The sequence below is a fragment of the Leptodactylus fuscus genome, chromosome 2 (genome assembly GCF_031893055.1).
Source record: "Leptodactylus fuscus isolate aLepFus1 chromosome 2, aLepFus1.hap2, whole genome shotgun sequence".
Lineage (NCBI taxonomy): Eukaryota > Metazoa > Chordata > Amphibia > Anura > Leptodactylidae > Leptodactylus > Leptodactylus fuscus.
Window position 1 is genome coordinate 226,400,294 of NC_134266.1, and position 22,896 is coordinate 226,423,189.

General features: G+C 43.4%; 1 protein-coding gene across 1 annotated transcript in view; it reads left to right on the plus strand.

Moving 5' to 3' along the window:
- The window catches only part of STAT6 (signal transducer and activator of transcription 6), a 146,717-nt gene extending 129,030 nt beyond the window's left edge, over positions 1-17,687 (plus strand). The window contains exons 18-21 of the mRNA XM_075265738.1: positions 7,095-7,163; positions 8,235-8,312; positions 11,727-11,837; positions 16,829-17,687. Of these exons, the coding sequence (XP_075121839.1) occupies positions 7,095-7,163; positions 8,235-8,312; positions 11,727-11,837; positions 16,829-16,955 (385 nt within the window). The 3' untranslated portion in view covers positions 16,956-17,687. The remainder of the gene's footprint in view (positions 1-7,094; positions 7,164-8,234; positions 8,313-11,726; positions 11,838-16,828) is intronic.
- The last annotated feature ends 5,209 nt before the right edge of the window (positions 17,688-22,896 follow it).

Sequence of the window (22,896 nt, forward strand, 5' to 3'; positions counted from 1 at the left end):
TGCGCTGTACTTTAGCATGAAATGAAAGGCTTGGGAGATGGGGAGTTGCTGGGAAGAGGCGCATGATGGCGCGGGCAAAAGGAGAAATGGCAGGAAAAGGTGAGGATAAGGGTGAACTCCCCAAAGTGTCAGAGGCAGATGTGGAGGTGTCCTGGCTCCTGGTCTGGACTGCAGCGCCAGCCCTGTCAACAGTGGAAGAGGCAGTGGCCGCCAGGCCAAATGACGATTATCCTGCGCTTGCTCTCACCCACTGAGCCCAGAGCTTGCCTTCCAAATGATGGCACCCGCAAGAGGTGGTGAGATTCCTCTCCGCAGATCTCCAAACCATCTTGGACTTGCAAATTGCACTAAATTTGTCATGTAACTGACATGTATATGATGAGTCTATCCATTGTCTGTTCATTTTGGTGAAAGTCAGCCTGTCAGCTGACAGACAGCTGTGCTTGTCAGTGATGATGTCACCGGCTGCTTGTACCCCCAGTTTTTGCTGCTTAGCTTGCCTCCACATCCACACTGCTTTTGCCCCTACACATCACCCCTATCCATGCCTGTGCCTCTAGCCATAAGTCTGCCACCCATGGAAACTCATGGTGCAGAAAGTGAGGGAGCTGACTCTGAGGAACCCTTGGGTTTTGTAGCTGGTACTCCATCAAAGGTCTCTGCTGCTCACACACCCTGCTGAACATACGGTATCTAGGGTTAGAGCGTGTGGTGACCTCGCACAACAGTAGGTGCTTCAGGCAGATGTAGGCCTTGCTGGAGTGTATTGCGGCTAGCTCCAGGTACTGTAGACTTGGGAAAGTGGGTGTCCAAGTGCCGCACTTTCACCCTTAGCTCAGCTAATTTGGGGTATGTTTTTAAAAATCATTGCACCACTACATTGAACATGTGGGCCAGGCATGGAACGTGTTGGAGGCTGGCAAGCTCCAGAGCCCTCCAACAAGCTAAAAAACCTGGCCCCAGGGGCAGCGGGGATAAACAAATTGCCATCTCATCCAGGATGGCATCCCTGACCTCAGAGGCAGTGTGCTGTCCGTCTCCCAAGCTGATGAGCTTCAGCCCAGCCTGCTGACGTCTCCCCACACCAGTGTTGCAGCGTTTTCAGCTCGTAGCTGGGGTAAATCTAACAGCGGAGGAGGAGGAGGGTGGTGTTTCAGCCCTCCTCCCAGGAATGTTTTGTGGGGAAACAAGTCAGGAAAATTCTTGAAACGGGAGAGTTTTGCATCTTTGCCCTTGCTGCCTATGGACATCCCTTTGCCTCTAGCCACCATTTTCCCTGCTTTGCTTGCCTCCACATCCACACTGCTTTTGCCCCTAGACATCACCCCAGTCCATGCCTTAGCTTGTACCCCCAGTTTTTCCTGCTTAGCTTGCCTCCACATCCACACTGCTTTTGCCCCTAGACATCACCCCAGTCCATGCCTTAGCTTGTACCCCCAGTTTTTCCTGCTTAGCTTGCCTCCACATCCACACTGCTTTTGCCCCTAGACATCACCCCAGTCCATGCCTTAGCTTGTACCCCCAGTTTTTCCTGCTTAGCTTGCCTCCACATCCACACTGCTTTTGCCCCTAGACATCACCCCAGTCCATGCCTTAGCTTGTATCCCCAGTTTTTCCTGCTTAGCTTGCCTCCACATCCACACTGCTTTTGCCCCTAGACATCACCCCAGTCCATGCCTTAGCTTGTACCCCCAGTTTTTCCTGCTTAGCTTGCCTCCACATCCACACTGCTTTTGCCCCTAGACATCATCCCTATCCATGCCTCTTCCCCTAGCCATAACTCTGCCACCCCTGGAAACTCATGGTGCAGAAACTTTGGTTGCTGACTTTGAGGAACCCTTGGGTTTTGTAGATGGAACTCCATCAAAGGTCTGTGCAGCTCACACACCCTGCTCAAGATATGGTATTGTAGGGTTTCAGCGTGTGTGAATGACGGACAACAGCCTGTGTTTGGACAGATGTAGGCCTTGCTAGAGTGTTTTTAGGCTAGCAGCGACTCCTGTGCACTTGCAAAAGTGGGCGCACAAGCGCCGCATTTTCAACAGTAGCTTCGGTACATTTGGGTATGTTTTTAAAAAACTTTGCACCACTAGGTTAGACGTGGGCCAAACATGGAACGTGTTGGAGGCTGGCAAGCTCCAGAGCCGCTACCAGGTTCCAGCCATTATCACAGGCGTAAAAATGCCAGGCCCCAGGTGTAGCAGGGAAAAAAAAATGCCATCTCAGCCAGGATGGCATCCCTGACCTCGGAGGCACTGTGCTGTCTGTCCCCCAAGCTGATGAGCTTCAGCACCGCCTGCTGACGTCTCCCCACACCAGTGTTTTAGCGTTTGCCGCTAGTAGCTGTGGTGGAGGTTGCAGCGTCGTAGGGTTTCAGTCTACTCCTGCCATGAATTTTGGCCTGGGAGAGGAGATAGGCCACCCCAGTTTGCACCCGGGGAACAGACTCCACCACATTCACCCTGCCTGTCATTAAAGATAAGCACTGCAGCATCCCTGACCACAGGCGCTTGTCCAAGTGTCGGTGGTCAAGTGGACCTTGCAGCAAAGCGCGGAACTAAGGGCCCACCTGATGTTGAGTGACACGTGCTGGTGCAAGGCGGGGACGCCACACCGGGAGAAGTTGAGACGGCTAGGGACGGCATAGTGAGGTGCCACAGTTGCCATCAGGTCCGGGAAGGCGGGAGTTTCAACAAGCCGGAACGCCAACCTCTCCTGGGCCAGCAGTTTAGCGATGTTGGCGTTCTAGGCTTGCGTGGGTGGGTGGTTAGCGGTGTATTTCTGCCGGCGCTCCAATGTCTGAGAGATGGTGGGTTGTTGTAAAGAAGCGCCTGATGGTGCCTTTGATGGTGCAGGAGAAGGAGATAAGACAGAAACAGGGGAGGATGAGGGAGAAGTCAACAAAGTGGCGGAGGCAGATGAAGTGATGTCCTGGCTCGTCCTCTGGAGTGCATCGCCAGCACTGTGAGCAGAGGCAGTGGCATGAACGGCGGGCGACGTTTGTCCTGCCGTTGCTGCCTGCCACTGATTCCATTGCTTGGATTCCAAATGACGGTGCATTGAAGTGGTGGACAGGTTGCTCTTCTCAGGGCCCCTACTCGATTTCGAGAGGCAAATTGTGTAGACGACACTATATCTGTCCTCGGCGCATTCCTTGAAAAAACTCTACACCTTCAAGAAACGTGCCCTCGATGGGGGAGTTTTTCTGGGCTGGGTACAAAAGGGAACATCTTCGGACATTCCGGGTCTGGCCTGGCTTCGGCAAAGCAGCTGACCTCTGCCTCTGGACATGTCTCTGCCTCTAGCTACCCTTTTTGGTGCTGCACCTGCCTCAACATCCACACTACTTTCCCAGCTTGACATCTGCCTTGTCCAGGTGGGGTCGGTGTCCTCGTCGTCCACCACCTCCTCTTCCAACTCCTGTCTCGCCTCCTCCTCCTGCACAATGCGCATGTCAACTGGCTGCCCTGACAGCAACTGCGTCTCATCGTCGTCGATGAGGGTGGGTTGCTGGTCATCCGCCACCAAATCGACCGGAGATGGAATGGAGGAGACTCTAGTGTTTGAGCATCTGGACACAGATACTCGTCTGTTAGGTCCGTGGAATCGCGAAATGGAGGGGCAGGTTGCGGTACAGTCAAAGGAAGGGAGAACAGCTCTGGGGAGCAGGGACAGTTGGGGTTATTGTTCTGAGAAGATTGGGAATTTTGGGTGGAAGGAGGACAAGACTGTTGGGTAAGAGGAGGTAGAGGCTGACTGGCTGGTGGACAATGTGCTTTAAGCGTTATCCGACAGCCATTGCAAGACCTGTTCCTGGTTCTCGGGCCTACTAATCTTTGTACCATTCAGCCTAGTTAATGTGGAACTTTTGTGCAAAGCGCAGAACTTAGGGCCCGCCTGATGTTAAGGGACACACGCTGGTACAAGGCTCAACTCACCCTAAGTGCCAAAAACACTGCTGGTGCAAGGCTCTACTCATGCCAAGGGCCTCAATCTCTGCTGGTAGCTCAGCTTAAGGTCATGTAACTTTGTTTGGAAGGGCTCATGTTAAGGGCTAGAAAAGTGAATTTTGGAAGGTCTTACCACATCACACACACACACACACACACACACACACTCAAAATGACAGTTAAGGGTGAGGGCTTTTGGAATTCCCATTGCCTATTCCATTTGTGGTTGTCATGGGGAACGTGATTTAAAGGGGTGGTTGTTACTGTTTGTTGAGCTTAAATTGGGGTTTGTGTCCATCCATTTGGGGAGTAAAGAAGGTTTCCAGGTATTTTCCCACTTTGATAGAGGTTTTTTTGAATGTGGAAAGTGTGTAGTTGTTAGGCAGTGATGTTGGGGTAATAGAGGGTCTTTGGTGTGTTAGATGCCCCCAGGCATGCTTCCCCTGCTGTCCCAGTGTCATTCCAGAGGTGTTGGCATCATTTCCTGGGGTGTCATAGTGGACTTGGTGACCCTCCAGACACGGATTTGGGTTTCCCCCTTAACGAGTATCTGTTCCCCATAGACTATAATGGGGTTCGAAACCCGTTCGAACACACGAACATTGAGCGGCTGTTCGAATCGAATTTCGAACCTCGAACATTTTAGTGTTCGCTCATCTCTAATCACAACATAAAAAACACATAAATAGTGGATCTCAAAAGTTGCATCTAAAATATAAAAATATGTGACAGTGTTCAAATTTGACAACAGAAAGCGACTAGCAATATGGTGTCCAGATTTCTAATACAAGTTAAAAGTTACTTGCTCGGGATCAAGAAAGAAGAAAGGCAAACCTAACCAATCTTATCAGATTGCTGTAGGAAAAGTATCCAAGGCTTAGCCCTATAGGGAAGGTAGCTATAGTGCAAATGGAGATATGTGCGCAAGGGGGGGGGGGGGGGGCAGAGAAGGTTTAAATGACCAAAATTGCGTCATAATAACAAGCAATCCTATCACACCCGGTGTTTGGAGCATCTGAACCAGAAGTGAGTTGTTTCTGTAATAAAAATAAGTATAGTTATGTATATGACATAGTATCACAGTGAAAAATTGGCACGGGACAGTATGTCTCTGGGAGGTAGGGAGTCCTAGCATCATAGATAACTAGGAAGGTAGGAGTCCTGCTCTCCGCATGAAGTCCAAGCTGGTAAATCTGGCTAGCATATGGACCAAGTGAAACATGGTTGTGTGCTGACACCCTAAGGCTAAGGCCCCACATTGCAGAAACGCAGCTTTTTTTGTTGCAGATTTAGTTGCGTTTTTTTTTAGCCAAAGCCAAGTATGGATACAAAAGGAAAGGGAAATATTTAGGAAACTCTTCTACTTCTTCCTTCTGCCCAATCCACTCTTAGCTTTGGCTCAAAAAACCGCAGCAAAATCTGCAACAAAAAAAGCAGTGTTTCCGCAATGTGGGGCCTCAGCCTTAAGCTGGGTTCACACAGGGTTTTTTGGACTGGATTTTGAGGTGGAGGCTACCTCAGAATCCAGTCCAAAAAACGGCTAGCTGCGACTGGATGCCAGTCCAGTGCATACAATGCATCAGCATCCAGTCATGGCATTCCGCTCCGGATTAGGCCCAAATGAATGGGACTAGTCGGGAGGGAGTGTTCGCGCCACGGATTCTGCGGTGGATTTTGTGTGAAGAAAGGGTATGTCGCTTTGATGGGAGGCGGTTTTTTAAGCCGTATTTGATGTGGATTCCACGACAAAATCCATTCCAAAAACCCCGTGTGAACCTAGCTTTAGAAGAAGGGCAGGCACAGAAACAAGAGAAGGGCAGAGACCAGAAACAAAGTTGGAGCTACACCTGTCACATGTTTTGTATTTTTGATGTAACTTTTGAGATCCCTGGATTTTTATTTATTTGTTTGTAAATTTGTAGATGTATTATTTTTTGATAATCCCTGCGCTACCAGAGGATGCACCTCATTTATGACAAGTTGCCGCTAATACCTGGTGTAGATTTCAAGCATCATTTATGCCAGTAATTGATGATAAATTTGACAGTGCCTTCACCAAGCCTCTCATCATACACAGAAATGCATCGAGGTTGGCGTAAGAGAAAAAAAAATTGTGTTAAATCACAACGAATGCCAAAATTGCGACTTTTTCATGCCTTTTACATCACAAAACTGGCATACACGTATCATAAATTCCCGACACCAGTGTTTTGGTCAGTGTTTTTCATCAGAACCAGGGACAAGACGAAAACAGTTGAACATCTTTCCATTATATCTTATCTATGTGTAGTCTGCACTCCTGGTTTTGGCCTACAAATACTGATGCAAAATAAGGACTAAAACACTGATATATGACTAAGGCCTTAGGATATGGCACTAAGTAGTGGCCACTGGCTGGCATCTTTACAAAAAAGACTTGTCATATTAAGGCTAAGTTCACATCAAAGATTCTGTCGCAGATACTGGCAAAAATTGGTGGATAGAAAAGTCCTACATGGAGGACTTTTCTCTCTGCCGGTTTCAGTTTTGAAATGGACAAACCCATTATAGTCAATGGGGTCGCCGGTGTCTATGTGTAACTGCTAAAACAGTGGTCCGGCTCTCCATCGTTCAGGTTTGCCAATGGACCCAAATGGAGAGCCTGGCGCTGAAGTGAACCTAGCCTATGACAAACAATTAGTGAACTATGGAGTCTATAGGAATAACCTGTCTGCCATAAGAGGCATAAAAAGGTATAGTATGGGCCAAGATGTCTATAGCTGCTGTGTAAATGAATAATATACACAACTTAGAATACAGTACATTATGTAATGTTAAAGAGGATCCACCAACTTTAGTTTGTTACATCATTTACTCGGTTCCACTTCACTGATTCCAGTACAATTGGAATTTTTTCTCTAGTTCCTGTTGTTCCTGAGCAATCATTGCAGTTGGTTTTAGCACCCAATATGCAGATGATCTACTGTCAAGTGGGTGGTCCCAGGCTATCTCCTCCTCTAATTATCATACAGCATTAATTGATAGAAATAGAGAAAATTGCAACCGTACCAGATTTAGTGGAGCAGCACCTTGGGAAGGATGCAAGGAGTTGGAGTTGCACGTGGTCATGGGTCCTGATTAAAAAGTTTTTTTTCATTTTTGAAGGTCGCCGAATTATGCTTCACCTGCTCAGAGTCCCGTTCCACATATAAGTACACCACAGCACATATACAGGTCTGTATATAACAATTGTGAGCTATTCCTCTTATTTATTAATTCTGAAATTCATAACTATGTACAATAAACTATTCCATATTAATCCGAGCAACTGAAAATCCAAGGCAGCAAGATTACCATCGTTCTATATGGGATAGTGTTTTAAAACATATTCTCCAGGTATGGAGCAAATCCTAAATTATAATATACAGGTTATATAGGGAATATACACTAACCTGATTCATGTGTCCAGAAGAAACCTCTGTGGACCTTCTGTGAAAAGCGTTGCGGGAAAAACTGCAGTACGTTGACTGTGTGGTTTTTACCGCAGCGCTTTTTTTTATGTGGCCCCATATGCCTTACCCTTAATTTTGACATTGCTGGCTCCCATCACACAACAGAGATACTGTACTAAAGAGAAACAAGTTTAGAATACTAAGAGGCTTCTTTCCTTTTTAGACTAAACAACTATATATAGTGTAGAATCCCATTAATGGTCCATGGGAGGAAGATTTACTTTTTACTAAAATGGCTGCAGATCTGGCTATGGGATATGATTTTATTGCTTTATGCTCATGGGATATTCTCTCGGGGGGTTACACCATGTGACTATAGCGTGATTCACAAGAGAGGGGTTTTTCTTTAAACCACAAAACAGGATTATAGTTTTTCTTTGTTTAGGATCCTATCACTTGTTTTGGGTAAAAAAAAATAAAAACATTTTTGGACAAAGTCATGATTTAGGAATGTATTTTTTTTTAGAGTAAATAAGTTCAGTATTTAAGTATTCACATCTATCTATCTATCTATCTATCTATCTATCTATCTATCTATCTATCTATCAATCAATCACTATCTGTATCTATCTGTCTGTCTGTCTGTCTATCTATCTATCTATCTATCTATCTATCTATCTATCTACTGTATCTGTCTGTCTGTCTGTCTATCTATCTACTGTATCTATCTATCTATCTATCTATCTATCTATCTATCTATCTGTATCTATCTATATATCTTGCTATCTATCTCTCTATTTATCTACCATATCTATCATTTATTTTTATTGACTGACATATATTTATATTCTAGTCATAACATGGTACCGCCTAACTTACTACAGTCTCCTGCATATCCCAGCGATGCCACAATATTTCAGTCCAATTTAAGGTGAGTAAAGTCACCATCCTGACATCTTTCCTCTTCTTAAAGGGATTGTATCATTAAAATAAGTGTTGTAATCTAATAGCATGTAGGAATAGCCTTTATAAAGGCTATTCGTCTCTTACCTTTATCTTGAAGGTCCGCGCCGCCGTTTTTGAATTTTTCTAATTACGCTCAGACAGAACAGGGGACGTGCCCTCTGTGCTATGAGCGCAGCATTCCAGCGCCGCCTTTCTTCTGCTCCATCCGGCATTCTCCTCCTCTTCAGTCCTCTTCTTACATGAGACTACCACAAAATGGCTGCTGGTACAGTAGACTGTGCATATCTGTTGGTCATTTTGCAGTGGTCTCATGTAAAAGACCACTGCAAAATGGCCGACAGACATTTAGTAGTATTAGGTGAAATACTTCCAACTTTAAGGGACACCAGTTATCCACAGGGATAACTGGTCTAACTACCAATGGACTGAAGAGCACAACCGCTTTCTCTGGTTTCACAGATCACATAACAGCATGAACTGACATTTAAAGGAGTCTGTCAGCAGGAAAATCAGTATCAAACAAATGCCAGTACCTTGTGGAGCAGCTACTCTGCTTACCAAAGATGTCTTTCTTATTCTGCATTGCACCTCTATCAGCAAAATCATGCTGATAGAGCCCCACATATGCGTGAATAGCCTTTAAAAAGGCTATTCAGGCACCGTAAAAGTTATATTAAACTACCCCCGCCCTCCCAGTTTAAAAATAATAACCTAAAAAGGAATGTGCTCTACTTACCGAACGTGCACGCTGAGCGGGCATTCAGGGTGTGTCTTCATCTTCCTCCACGCCTCTTCTTCCTCCGATGTCCTCGGGTCCCGTCCTCCTCCGGCGCTCACGAACTGACTTTGATATAAAAAAAAATGACCTGGGCGCATGCACAGTAGCATGCTGCTTCTACTACAGCTACTGCGCATGCGCCCAGGTCATTTTTTTTTATATCAAAGTCAGTTCGCGAGCACCGGAGGAGGACAGGACCGGAGGACATCGGAGGAAGAAGAGGCGTGGATGAAGATGAAGACACACCCTGAATGCCCGCCCAGCGTGCATGTTCGGTAAGTTTATCACATTCTTTTTTAGGTTATTATTTTAAAACTGGGGGGTAGCTTAATATAACTTTTATGGTGCCTGAATAGCCTTTTTAAAGGCTATTCATGCATATGTGGGGCTCTATCAGCATGATTTTGCTGATAGAGCCCCTTTAAAATCAGTGTTTTATTGTTATGAAAAGTAGTAGCTGAAAAGGGCTTTAGGGTCATTTCTTCTCCTGCCTGGACTTGACTGTCTACTCTATATAACCACCACTAACTGTTGTCCAGGTCCAACCCCACGGCATGAGTGACATCTTCTACTGTTCTGCTTCTTCTACCACTTTATTTGCAGTTAAGGACCATTATATAGAGCAGAGAGCGAAGCTCTTGCAGGAGAAGACACAATAAAGTTGTTTTTAGTTTGCATATGAATGACTGATTTTCATGAAAATGGAGCTGCAGTTCAGGATAAAAAATACATTTTGGAAAGTGTAGAAGCCACTTCACAAGGTACTATCACTAGCTTGATGCTGATTTTCCAATTGACAGACTCACTTTAAAGACACCATGCAAATAAATCACTGTAAAATAATGTAAAACCTGACAAAAACAATATAAAGCATCCACCAATATCAGTCCAAATAAACAGCAACACTTTCCACAGGTAGCGGGTTCCTGTCTGACATATATATATATATATATATATATATATATATATATATATATATATATATATATATATAGTATGGAAGTCACAGTACAGTAATTATATAGGATTACCAACCACAATGGATTGGTGGCAACAAAAATTTGCAGCCAACCTCCTGACGGTTATATAAATTTCATATCTTTTTTTTCCTGTTATTTAGCAAGGTTGCTTGTTTTTATTTTTATCCTCTTGCCATAGAAATGTACACACTAAATCTAAAACATTTTACCATATGTGACAGATAAATGTAATGCATATATTGGAGAGTAGAGCTTCAGGCATTTTTTCAGATGCCATTTGCAAGCAAGAACACTATGGTGCGCAACAGGCAATGGTGTACCTTAGAGTTAGGGCCCAGGGGCTTCACATTGGCTCTGTCACTGACATTTTGGCCATGACCACGTAGCTTTGTCCCAAAGAGATTACTAGAGAGACATGATCAGATTGCCTAATGCTATGGCATATGTTGATATTTAATAATATCAGCTTTGGTATTAGATAGGTATATGCTAATTTTGATGCATTTAGATATATAACATCTAAAGTCAAAGATGAAATGATCCATCATACTGCAGGGATAATTCATGCATGAAAAATTATGTAAAAAAAGCATTCTTAATGAAATATTTATTAGACATATGTTACCATCAGAATAGATGAAATAGAAATATTTAGTAGCCCTACCATTAATAATTCATATTTTGTGTCCAACTAGATTAAAAAAAACAAAAACCATACTGAATTATTTTTGATTCACATGAGTGAGAGAGAAGAGTAGCGTGTTAGCTGGAGAGATTTGGTTAGACGGACCCTTCCTGTCAGTACAAGTCAATACAGTAGTCAAGATGGACGTGAGTTGTTTTTTTTTTGTTTTTTTTAGGCTAGTGTGTATGTGGCAGACTGTGAGAGGAATTTCTGGATGGATCTCATAGTTTCGGTCAGGGCATTTAAATGTCATGCCAGGCCCCGCATCCTTAACCCCTTTCTACTGCAGAGACTTTTTGATTTTCTTTTTTGACTACCTGCCTTCCAGAAAATATAACTTTTTTTATTTTCCATTCACAGAGCTGCGCTTCTATTTCAGGCATAGAGCAACTTGTAATAAAAGTCTATGTCTTCAATAAGCTGCCTGCCATGATAATGGATTGCTGGCCCCGGTTCTCATTCTGGTGGCTGGCAATATACCCCCTAAATGTCGGTGCCCATGTGCTCCTTGGAAAATGGTGCCTTGGTCTGCTTTGACATAGGGGGGCTAATGCAGGCACTGATTGCGGGTATTGCCGCCAGGTTTCCGCTGTATAATACAGCAGAGACCTAACAACTATGGATGACACTCAGCTCCTAGGAATTCCCCCAGACCACCATGATCCACACTACAGGCCCCCTCAACACCATTTCACCAGCCCCTGTGGAGTACAGGGGGACTAGTGGAGCCGACTACAGCCACTACAGTAACTGACTACTACACCCAACCTACGTGTCCTACTCCACTGGGTGCTGCATATTCTCAAAGATGAAGGAGTAAAGAAACTTTGTTTATGGCAGAAATAGCCCTTATTGTAGCTAAGATAATGTTCACAATATATTCACATAATCACATGTAAATAAATATATAACTATTCTTATTTTTACCAATTCTAGGTATATGCACTCACCTGCTTATCAGATTCAGGATGGTAACAGTCCTCTGTGGATCCCACAATATGTCCAAGAAGCACCAAACTTTAACACTGCAGATGCTCTTCACAGAACGTAAGTCGAGAAACATCATCATGATTCTCCATTGTCTCTTTACAATCTATGGAGAAATTTAGAACTTAGGCACATGGCCCAATACCTTAAAGGGGTTGTCCATTTTCATCAAGTAAATGTTATTATTTTTATAATGAAAAGATATGAAATTTTCCAATATACTTTCTGCATCCATTCCTCATGGTTTTCTAGAATCTGCCTGCTGGGATTCATTGTTTACTTTCAGTGGATAAAAATCATCCCATGGTCATGTGATGTACAGTCCAGACCATGGTCACGTGAGGTACAGTCCAGACCAAGGTCATGTGATGTACAGTCCAGACCAAGGTCATGTGATGTACAGTCCAGACCATGGTCACGTGAGGTACAGTCCAGACCAAGGTCATGTGATGTACAGTCCAGACCACGGTCATGTGATGTACAGTCCAGACCACGGTCATGTGATGTACAGTCTAAACCCTGGTCATGTGATGTACAGTCCAGACCAGTCATGTGATGTACAGTCCAGACCAAGGTCATGTGATGTACAGTCCAGACCAGTCATGTGATGTACAGTCCAAACCATGGTCATGTGATGTACAGTCCAGACCACAGTCATGTGATGTACAGTCCAGACCAGTCATGTGATGTACAGTCCAGACCACGGTCATGTGATGTACAGTCCAGACCAGTCATGTGATGTACAGTCCAGACCAAGGTCATGTGATGTACAGTCCAGACCACGGTCATGTGATGTACAGTCCAGACCAGTCATGTGATGTACAGTCCAGACCAAGGTCATGTGATGTACAGTCCAGACCACGGTCATGTGATGTACAGTCTAAACCCTGGTCATGTGATGTACAGTCCAGACCAGTCATGTGATGTACAGTCCAAACCATGGTCATGTGATGTACAGTCCCGACCACAGTCATGTGATGTACAGTCCAGACCATGGTCATGTGATGTACAGTCCAGACCACAGTCATGTGATGTACAGTCCAGACCACGGTCATGTGATGGACACACAGGTTTGCAGCTTGTTACAATCACAGCACAGTAATCAGACATCTGCCTGATAATGTCCCTCACACGACAATGGACCGTATATCACATGAACTGATTTTTAGCTATTGGATGTAAGCAGAATGAATGACAGCAAGCAGAGATCTAGAAAACTATGAGGATTTGATATAGAAAGCATACTGAAATTGTATAACTTTTCATTTTATAAACAAAACATTTATTTGCTGAAACTGAACAAGCCCGAGGAGTTGTCCAACTCATCAGAATAATGGGGCAGTTCCCCAATGGCCAGTGATCGGTTGCAGCAATGACTAGAACAGAGACTAAATGTTACCCCTTCTGGTCTATCAAGGACCTAAAATGGCATGGTCCAGACAATAAACAAGGCCCTACTGTACCCCTGCATTCTTTTGATTCCATATGTTTGTATGCATAGAATATTCAGTTTAATTCACATGGAATCTGATGTCCTCTATCGGATTATGGAGGTTTGTTTTTATTGATTTATATATAATATTTTTTTATTTCATAAAATACCATGTGGAGTCACACAATGTGTCTTCAGCCTCACAGTATGGAGTCATAGGGGCACAGCTAAACATAGGAGCAAATGTAGCAAAGCTTTTCAGTATTTTTAGTCTTATAAATTTCTAAAAACGGGTCTTGTTGTCCCACCAACCAATCAGATATCATGTTATGATATACTATTATGTCATGAAGATGGCACCAGTAGGCCATCAGGAGAAGATGTCAGCTGTAACGCTCGGCTAGCTTCCAGTGAAAACAATTTTCACAATCATATAACCCCTTACTTTCAGTAGAAATAAGTTAATATGTTATTTACGATGCCCACTGCACCACACAGGATTTAGAATGTTAAATATCAAGCAAGACGTAATAAAATATCCATCAGGTAATAACATTTTTCCAAAATGGTGCAATAAAAATACAACTTATTACACAAGGAGAAAAGACCTCATATGGCTATGGCTAGGGGACAATCCTTCAGTATCAAACTAGGCTGTATCCCCAAAAGATTGAAAATAAAAGTGGGTCTATGAATGGGCAACAAACACATATTTGCTATATGAAGCTATAGTATTAAAGCATTTGCTACAATTTCTGTTACGGTCACCGGATGGTGCTCTGATCGAATGCTCTTGCTGCTGGGTCAGCTATACTGTAATTTGTAAAAACTCTCATCAGCACCAACTGTTCATTTTCTCTATAGCTACACCACAGGAATGATTAAGCATTACAAAGTTCCACTTAAAATTGAAGCATACCTCCAATTATAGAACAATAGTATGATTGAACTCCTATTTAAGAAATTCTGATGTAGCAAAGTTTAACTTGACACTTAGCGCAATAACAACACTGTGGCACAGAGAGATAACTAGACTTTTTCCATGACTTTTGTGTCTTCTGTTATATGATATAATGGTGTAAAGTTATCAGGCTGCAGAAAGTCAAGTTAAACACTGCTGTATCTTTAATTTCCTTCTCAATTTATCAAGATAAGTTACTTTTGACCGATTAATCTATGGAGATGGGAGGGGGTAGGAGAAGGTTGCTGGAAAAAGCACAACAATTCTGCAACTGCTAAACTTTGCTACTCGGTGAGTGAGGGAACCCTTCTAAGGCTAAGACCCCACGTAGCATCCGGTACCAAAAAAAGCGCTGTGGGAATAAACAATGCAGCAATGCATCACAGATTTTTCCACAGCACTTTGCACAGAAAGTTCGCAAAGGTTTCTGCTTCAATTATTAATCCACCAGTGATTCAATAGGTATAACTGACATGTTGCGATTTCCAAAACCGCAATAGCTTTGAAAATCACAGTGTCTGATGTGCGGATTTTACTGCAGAATGGTGATGGGATTCAACCCAGGTTCAACAAGACTTTACCACTACACAGAATGTCAGAATAAATCAATTAACAGCCTCCTCTCCCCCCTCCCCTCTCCATAGACTGATTTTATATAAATAAACAGTCTGAGTGAAGATAAGGAAGAGTAGCCTAAGGGGAGAATGAAGCAGATTCCTGAAACAAGATATATTACTCAATTTCTTATATTCACAAGGACTATTAGTTTATGAAAAGTGGGTTTATTGGAGGTATGCTGTGTCTGTCCAAGAGATTCAGTCATATGCCATGTCCTCCAGAGAGTCTTATGCTCTTTATAGCTGCTTTCTGCTCTGGTTAATAGATTAAATCCTAGCACATGGACCATGGGTTGTATAATTTAGAAAAGGATACCCCATTCAAGATCCTCATCTCATTAGAGTGGGGTCATGTCCATCCTATATTACACAGATTACCACATATTACCATATACAGTATACTCGAGTATAAGCTGAATTTTTCAACCCAGTTTTTGTGCTGAAAAAGCCCCCCTTGGCTTATACTCGAGTCAACAAGTTTTCCCAGTTCTTTATGGTAAAATTAGGGGCCTCGGCTTATATTCAGGTCGGCTTATACTCGAGTATATACGGTATTTCAAAAAGGAAATGATCAAAAGGTCACTTATAACCCAAAATGGTACCTATAGAAATCACAGCTTATCCCGTAAAAAAAAAAGACCCAACACAACTCCGATAATGGAAGATTAAGTTATAGCTAAAATAGCTAAAAAGGCTTTCGAAAGATGGTGACAGTATAGCAATTGTTTTTCTTGGCAAATAAGTAATTCTAGTGTGCAAAAGTAGTAAAAAAAAAAGAAACCCTGTATAAACTTGGCATTGCTGTAATCGTAGTGACTGGTAGAATAAAGGTAACATTATTTATGACAAGAAAAATTTGGAACTTAAAGAAAACTATGACAATACTGACATTTTTACCATCCCATGAGAAAGAATTAATAAATTTTGATCAATAAGCTAAATGGTTCCCAAAATACTGTAGAATATAAAAGTAGAACACGTTCCACAAAAAAAAGCCCTCATATAGGTGTGTAAGTTACTTAGATCACACAGAGTTTTTTGGTCAGGAAAAATGCGCTTCAGGAAAGTTTATGAGGCATTTATTGATGCGTTTTTTTGACAGGAATAAAATCAATGCAGGTGGTTTTTGTCAAAAAACGCACCACAAAACGCTAGCGGTTTTTCCGCCCCCCATTGACTTGTATTGATTTCCTGAGGCGGAATCCGCCTGAAGAATGGACATGTCGCTTCTTTTTTCTGCTAGTGGAAAAATTTTTGGTCAGGATTTTGAGGCAGATTCCTGACCAAATTCCTGACCAAAAAACTCAGTGTGAACTCAGCCATAGCGTAAGTTCAGATGGGGTTTTTTGGACTGGAACCTGAGGCGGAGGCCGTTTCAGGTTCTGATCCAAAGTACGGGTAGCCGTGACTGAATTCCGGTGCACTGCATCGGCATCCAGTCGCGCAATCCGCTCTGGATTAGGCCCAATGAATAAGGGTAAGTTCACACAGAGTTTTTTGGTCAGGATTTTGAGGCCATATCCCTCTCAAAATCCTGACCAAAAAGACAGCTCCCATGGTCAGGTCTTTTCTCTGGGAGCCGGAACAAACCGAAGCAAGATGCTCATTCTTCAGACCGTTTTGCCTCGCGATTTGGCTTGAAGACACTCCCTCCTCCCAACTAGACCCATTCATTGGGCCTAATCCGGAGTGGAGTGTGCGACTGGATGCCAGTCGCGGCTACTCATTTTTTGGACTGGAGCCTGAGGCGGCCTCCACCTCAGGTCCCAGTCCAAAAAACCCCATGTGAACTTAGCCTAATACGACAGCAAAAAACAAAAGACATAAAAAAGGTTGCATCCTGTATCAAACTAAGCCGCGTTCTCAGAGGCTTAAAGGCACATACAGTGCATGCCTATGTTTATTAGTAAAAAATTTGGGGTCCCCATATGTCGTGGTTTTAAATAACTAGCATTGCGTTCCTTAGAAATGAAAGTCTTCATATATAGAGACGGCATATTTATTTCTGAAATTTGTTTTAACTCTAAGCTTTTATTTTTAGACCAGATATTTCTGAACTCCTCGAGATCCTTGAGAATGACAGTCACATGTCAAGCATGGCCCATTGCAGTCAAGCTGTGATGACTGATCAGATTCCCATGCAGGAAGATTCTAGCTGGACAAACTGACTGAGGGTGGCTGACACTTATACATGAGATGTACAAAGATTTCACAGCATCTATTTTGGACAGAAGGAACTGCTGCAGACCAAGCACATGTATCAGGCACATTATATAGCTATATACATCCATCAAGGTTTATACTTTTTTTTTGGAAAGATTTTTGGAGCTTCAATCATATGCCAACCACAGGCATGACCATTAACAGTTGTTGCGTCTTAGAATCCACAACCGCAGCTGTGATGATACAATATCAGGATCTTCGCTGCTAAAATCAGGATCATCAGCTATATAGTCTGTGAAGTGATTCAGCAAGCAAGTGGTTGGCTTTAGGAATGCGTGAGAATGAATTCTGAGCCCACGCTGCTCAACCTCCTCTCTGCTCTAAGTTTTTCTGGCATTCAATGGGTTTGGTTTTACAGATTCTGGTGTTTCGTGTAGGCGTCAGCAACGTGGCAATCAGATGTGACCTTTATTGGCTGTGTGTAGGTGGGCCTTCAATACCACAGAATTCTTCAGGCAGAGAGCGTTGGATGAAGACTTGTCACAGCCTCTGATATTTCAGCATCACCATGTAAATTGAGTTACTCCATGAGTGTCGTCTTGCAGAGACTAGTGACTCTAATAATTCAGAGTTCTGCTAGTCTTAAAGATGGCTGACTGGTTAGAAGAAAGATGTGCGGCGCTGGATACATCACGTATAATTAGCAACATTGTATCAGATGAGAAACATCATGTACCATGACATACAATATTGTATATATCATTTATTAAATATTTTTCTGATATGTGTACTCTGTAGCTTTATTTCTGCAAATTCTAGAAGCGTATACAAGGTTGGATATGCCTGATATATCTGATGTTTATGGGAGCTACACTGCGGTCTAATGGTGAATTCTGATTCCTTGATTCTCAGAGGTAATAAAGAAAATATATTATTCTCCTGATGACTTGCACTGTCACATTTTCCTTGGGAAAAGCTACACTGTACGTGCATAGAGCTTATACGGCAATGCATACATCTTACTAATACAGACACATACAGCCCCGGTCAGAGGCATAATATGGAGTACCTGGGTCCCAGTGCAAAATCTGTAATTGTAGCTCCACTTATCCTGTTCTATCTATAATACACCTGTCTTCTTATGTTGTGCAGAATAATTAGCATCTCCTATAGCAATGCCCACAGCCCCTGTACTGACTAATAGGAAGACAATACTTCTAAAGGAAAATGCTTCAAAATGTATGGCATAGCATAAAAACAGAAGCATGCACATATACATTGTGTTAGGGTCTGGGGTTGCTAGGTGGGGTGGCATAGACACAAAAGTCCAGTTTCTTTAGTCCAAAACAAAGGTAGAGTTTATTTTCACTCAAAAATATAGTGCAGCAACAAAAGGAAACAATACAGAAATAAATACCTGCCCGGCTAGGCTCTAACTAAACATAGAATAGGTTACCTCACCTAGAATAACAGAAATCCAAAAGCCAGTAGAATCATTCAGGACACAGGCAGGCTTCGGGCCTACTTCTGTGATGTCCCTGACGTCACATAACAGGGACCTGCGTCCCAGGTCATGTGACATCCTGGACATCATTGAAGATACCCAACTCCACCAAGGATTGCAGCAGAGCCAGGGATAGGTAAGTAACAGTGTTTTTTATGCTTGTATCCCCCCCCCAGTCTCCGATTATTATACTCTGAAATGTCCCTAGAGTATAATAATTGTTCATGGGTGGGGCATAATACTGTGTGTAGCGGCAACTATAGGGGAAAAAAACTGTGTGCAGGGGCCACTATGGTGCATAATACTGTGTTCAGGAGGCCACTATGTGGCATAATACTGTGTGTAGGGGGCACTATGGGGCATAATAGTGTGCACAGGGGCTACTATGGGGCATAATAGACTGCGCAGGAGTGCGGGGTGGAAGGGAGGGTCAGTCGGGGTCTTCGGCGTTGGTCGGGGGCCATGTCAAAAGTTCGCCATGAGGCCCCGCCATTCCTTGTTACGCCACTGAGTATAACACCCCCTTTACTGGCCCCCACAGTATATTATCCCCTTTACTGCCCCCTCTCTCAGCATAACACTCCCTTCAATGGCCCACACAGTGTGTTATCCCCTTTATTGGCCCTCTACACAGTATACTGCTATTTTAGTAGTCCCACACATAGTATATTGCCCCCTTCACTAACTCCCACATAGTACTACCACCCATCCATGCCAGATTCAGCAGAACAGTTCCAGATTTTGGGTCCTGTCCAGCTGTCCCAGTCAGCGAGAGGTAAGTCCCAGTTTCAAATTATGGAGAAAGACATTCAACTGTTGTGGCAGCTGGACAAGGACATTATATTATGGGGCATTACAATTAACCTGGATTTTCCATAACTTTCGGTTTGACCCGAAAGTTTTGGGGGTAATCATCCACAAAACACTTTATAGGAGGTGAGTAAAAATAACAAACACTTATACTCACCTCTCCTGGGCATCTTTGCAGCATTTGACTTTTCCTGGCATCCTCTTCAGGCCTGATATTATAATGGACGCCGGAGCCTTGGCCTGCTGAACACCCAGGAGAGGTGAGTGTAAACTATTTTTACTCACTTCTCCTTGTACCACTTAATTTTGGCTGCTACCTATTGGATTATTTTTCCAACAAGTAGAGGGCATTGTTTTATTCACTGATCCCTTCTCCTATCATGTTTGTCCTCCACCTCTGTCTCCAGGCTGTGGACACTGCAGCGCCCTCTGGAGAAAGAAGCCGATGCTGGATTGGACAGTAGCAGGGATTGGTGAGTAAAACATCACCACTACCTGTTAGAATGATCTAATAAATAGTGGCTGAACAACAAAATGCCCTCCTTCAATTTATGCCAGGAGACGGCACCTCTGACAATCGCCTCAGGTCACATCATGGCAAGTGTGGCCCTGCTCCCAAGAATATTCAATTGTTACCGCCACAATAGAGAGCATGTTACAGTGACAAACAACATACCTCAGGACCACCCTCAGTGCACCAACTGCCTCATTTGCATAAGATTTCAAGTTGCTTTTCTCCAAATCTATAAAAGTGATCTATAACAGTGGTAGGTTGTTTAGTACTGTATTGTGTACTCTGTAACATGGTAGTGGCAGCTGGATAGACTCCCTTTAAAGGGGTTTTCCCGGCAGAAAATCTTTTTTTAGAAAGGTGTGTTAGTGCTAGTAATGGGTTAATAAGTACACCCATATATCTTTAGCAATGTTTGGAGTGATTTCTGAGTGTCTTTGGCAGCTGCTGGCAGGCTCTGTCTTTGTTTACTGATGTAACTTCTGCTGTGCAGCTTCCTGTGTAGCGTCTACACTAGTTCCCTCTCACTCAACTCCCTCCCCTCATTCCGTTATGAAACCCTCACTGTCTCATTAGCCTAGCTCCTCCCACTCTCCCTGTCTCACTAAGCCACTCCCACCCTCCGTGCCTCTCTAAGATTAGCTATCCTGCCCATTACTGGCCCGTCCCACCCTCCCTGTCTCAGTAGGCCTAGTGATCCTGCCCAATATTAGCCCTTCCCACCCTCCATGTCTCACTAAGCCTAGCGATCCTGCCCATTACTAGCCCCTTCCTCTTTCCCTCCGTCTTCCTGGCTCACTTATTCCATCTACTGCTAGAAAACAGGAAGGGGGAGGAGCCGTCCCCGGACACAGGAAGTCTTGGTAAGTATTTATGGTGTTGGGGAAGGGGAAAGAGTAATGGTGACATTCTGTTTCGGAAGCGGTGAAATGGAATGTCACCGGATTATCAGAAAGTGTCCCTGGGGTGATCACATGACTGCTCCAGGGATATGGGTAATTATAGATTTTTTTTTAAATTTAAGTAAATTAGAAGTTAGGTGGGGGAGGGAGTTTAGGGGGTAATTCTCAGTTTATCTTGGACAACCCCTTTAAGGACAGCAATCATAAACATTGAAACTTATCAATGTTTAGTGTGTTGTAGCATTTTATTATATCTTGTCTCTGAAGATGCTTCAGGATATAGGGCAGACAGATTTTACCAGCCTGTAGTTTTCACTGTCCTATATTCTCTATTCCCTATTAGTAGACACCCATTCATATGTACTGTACAGAGTAATATCCCAGCACAGGATCCTAACATCCTATAATCAGAATACAGCTGTCAATCTGACTACAATTCTATGCACAATGAGTTGCGGCATATTAAACAATGTAACAACCATTCTACAATGCGCAGATGTCTATCTGTTATCATAGTGCACACAATACAGCATTTCTCTATCTGAGATGGAAATTACAGCTAGAAGTGATGACTTTCACAGATCTATATCTTCTTTGGTATGATTCAGCTTTATATGTAGTGAGTATGTATTTCAGGAACTACATGCATGTGCATTCAGATAAGAGGCCGGCAATAGACCTCTGATACATGTGCCCAGATATGCACAAAGAGCGCAGTCTCTGGAGTAAGACAGCATTGCCTGCATGGAAAAAGGCATTTGTATAGGAATAATGTGTAAAATTTCAACAGTGCACCTTTTCTTCCTCTCCCCATCCGCCTACACTTCCACCCACTTCTTGTGAGGGGGTGTTTTGTGAGAACAGAGTGTGGGTGTGCATATTGATATGACGTGATCGGGCCATTGAGGTATGCAAGTGAAAAGCCTCGGGCGTTTGCTTATTTTCCCTTCCTAACTGAGACACAGCGTCTAATGAATCATCTGCATAACACAGGAGAACGGATCTAAGATGTCCTCACTGCTTCTGCTTGGTCTGCCGATGATCTCGCTACATTTTCAGACATAATAAAGTCGAGTATCTTTATGCTGGTTCTGTATAGAAGTAAAACAAAATTACATACATGAGTCTATCTATAGGTAGTGAACTTATTGCAGATGAGTACATGAGAAATTGTTCACTAGCAATACATTTATTCCGAAATATAACATATTTCAAGGTGAGCTGTCATCTCGCCAAAGTCCGGATATGTCTTTTTTTTAGTAAATACATAAAGTTGGTCTAAAATAACAATTCTGGAATATCTTCTCTTAGCGTTCCATTCTTCTGTTCCTCCTGGAAAATTATAAATTAACAGACAACTGGGTGTAACCTACCGTTCCCTTGACTCTAGACTATTAGTGATCACTGGGCATCATCAGGTTGTGTTGGGAGGGTTGACCAGAGGAACGTTGTCAATTAATCCAGTTATTTCCAGGAGGAATAACAAAAGAACTGCACTATTTTGGGTTTATAAAAAAGATGCTGCCAAATTTTAGTGTGGAAATACTGACTAGAACAGCTGCTATGAGCTGACTGGTGCTTTTAACAGGAGATATGCTATGACAACTGCTGATGAACCCGTAATTATTAGCGGAAAACGTGTAGAGAGTATACGCTGTGAGCCACATTATTATCTTATCTTATCTTGGCCACCTTGTTTATGAATCCCCAATAGCCTCAGATACCGTCATCTTATGTCTGTGGGGTTTGACTCCAATGTATTTTAAAGAGGACCTTTCACCTCCTGGGTCAGTTGCGGTGTAATACACCTCTAGAAAGCCAACAGTGCGTTGAATTCAGCGCACTATCGGCTTTCCCATTCTGTGCCCCCGGTGAAGAGCTATCGGTGCCGGTACCGTAGCTCTTCAATGTCAGAAAGGCGTTTCTGACAGTCAGTCAGAAATGGTCCTCCTCACGGTCTGTTGCGCTGTACTGTGAGAGGGGGAATTGCTTACCGTCCAGCGAACGCCTCTCCTTCTCCTGATAGTACTCGTCCATAGAGGAGTACTGGGAGGGGGGGGGGGTGTTTGTCACCGCTCAGCGTCATCGCTGGGCGGTAGGGAATGCCCCTTCTCACAGTACAGCGCAATAGACACTGCTGTGAGGAAGGGCGTTACTGGGTGACTGTCAGAAACACCCTTCTGACACTGAAGAGCTACAGTACCGGCACCGATAGCTCT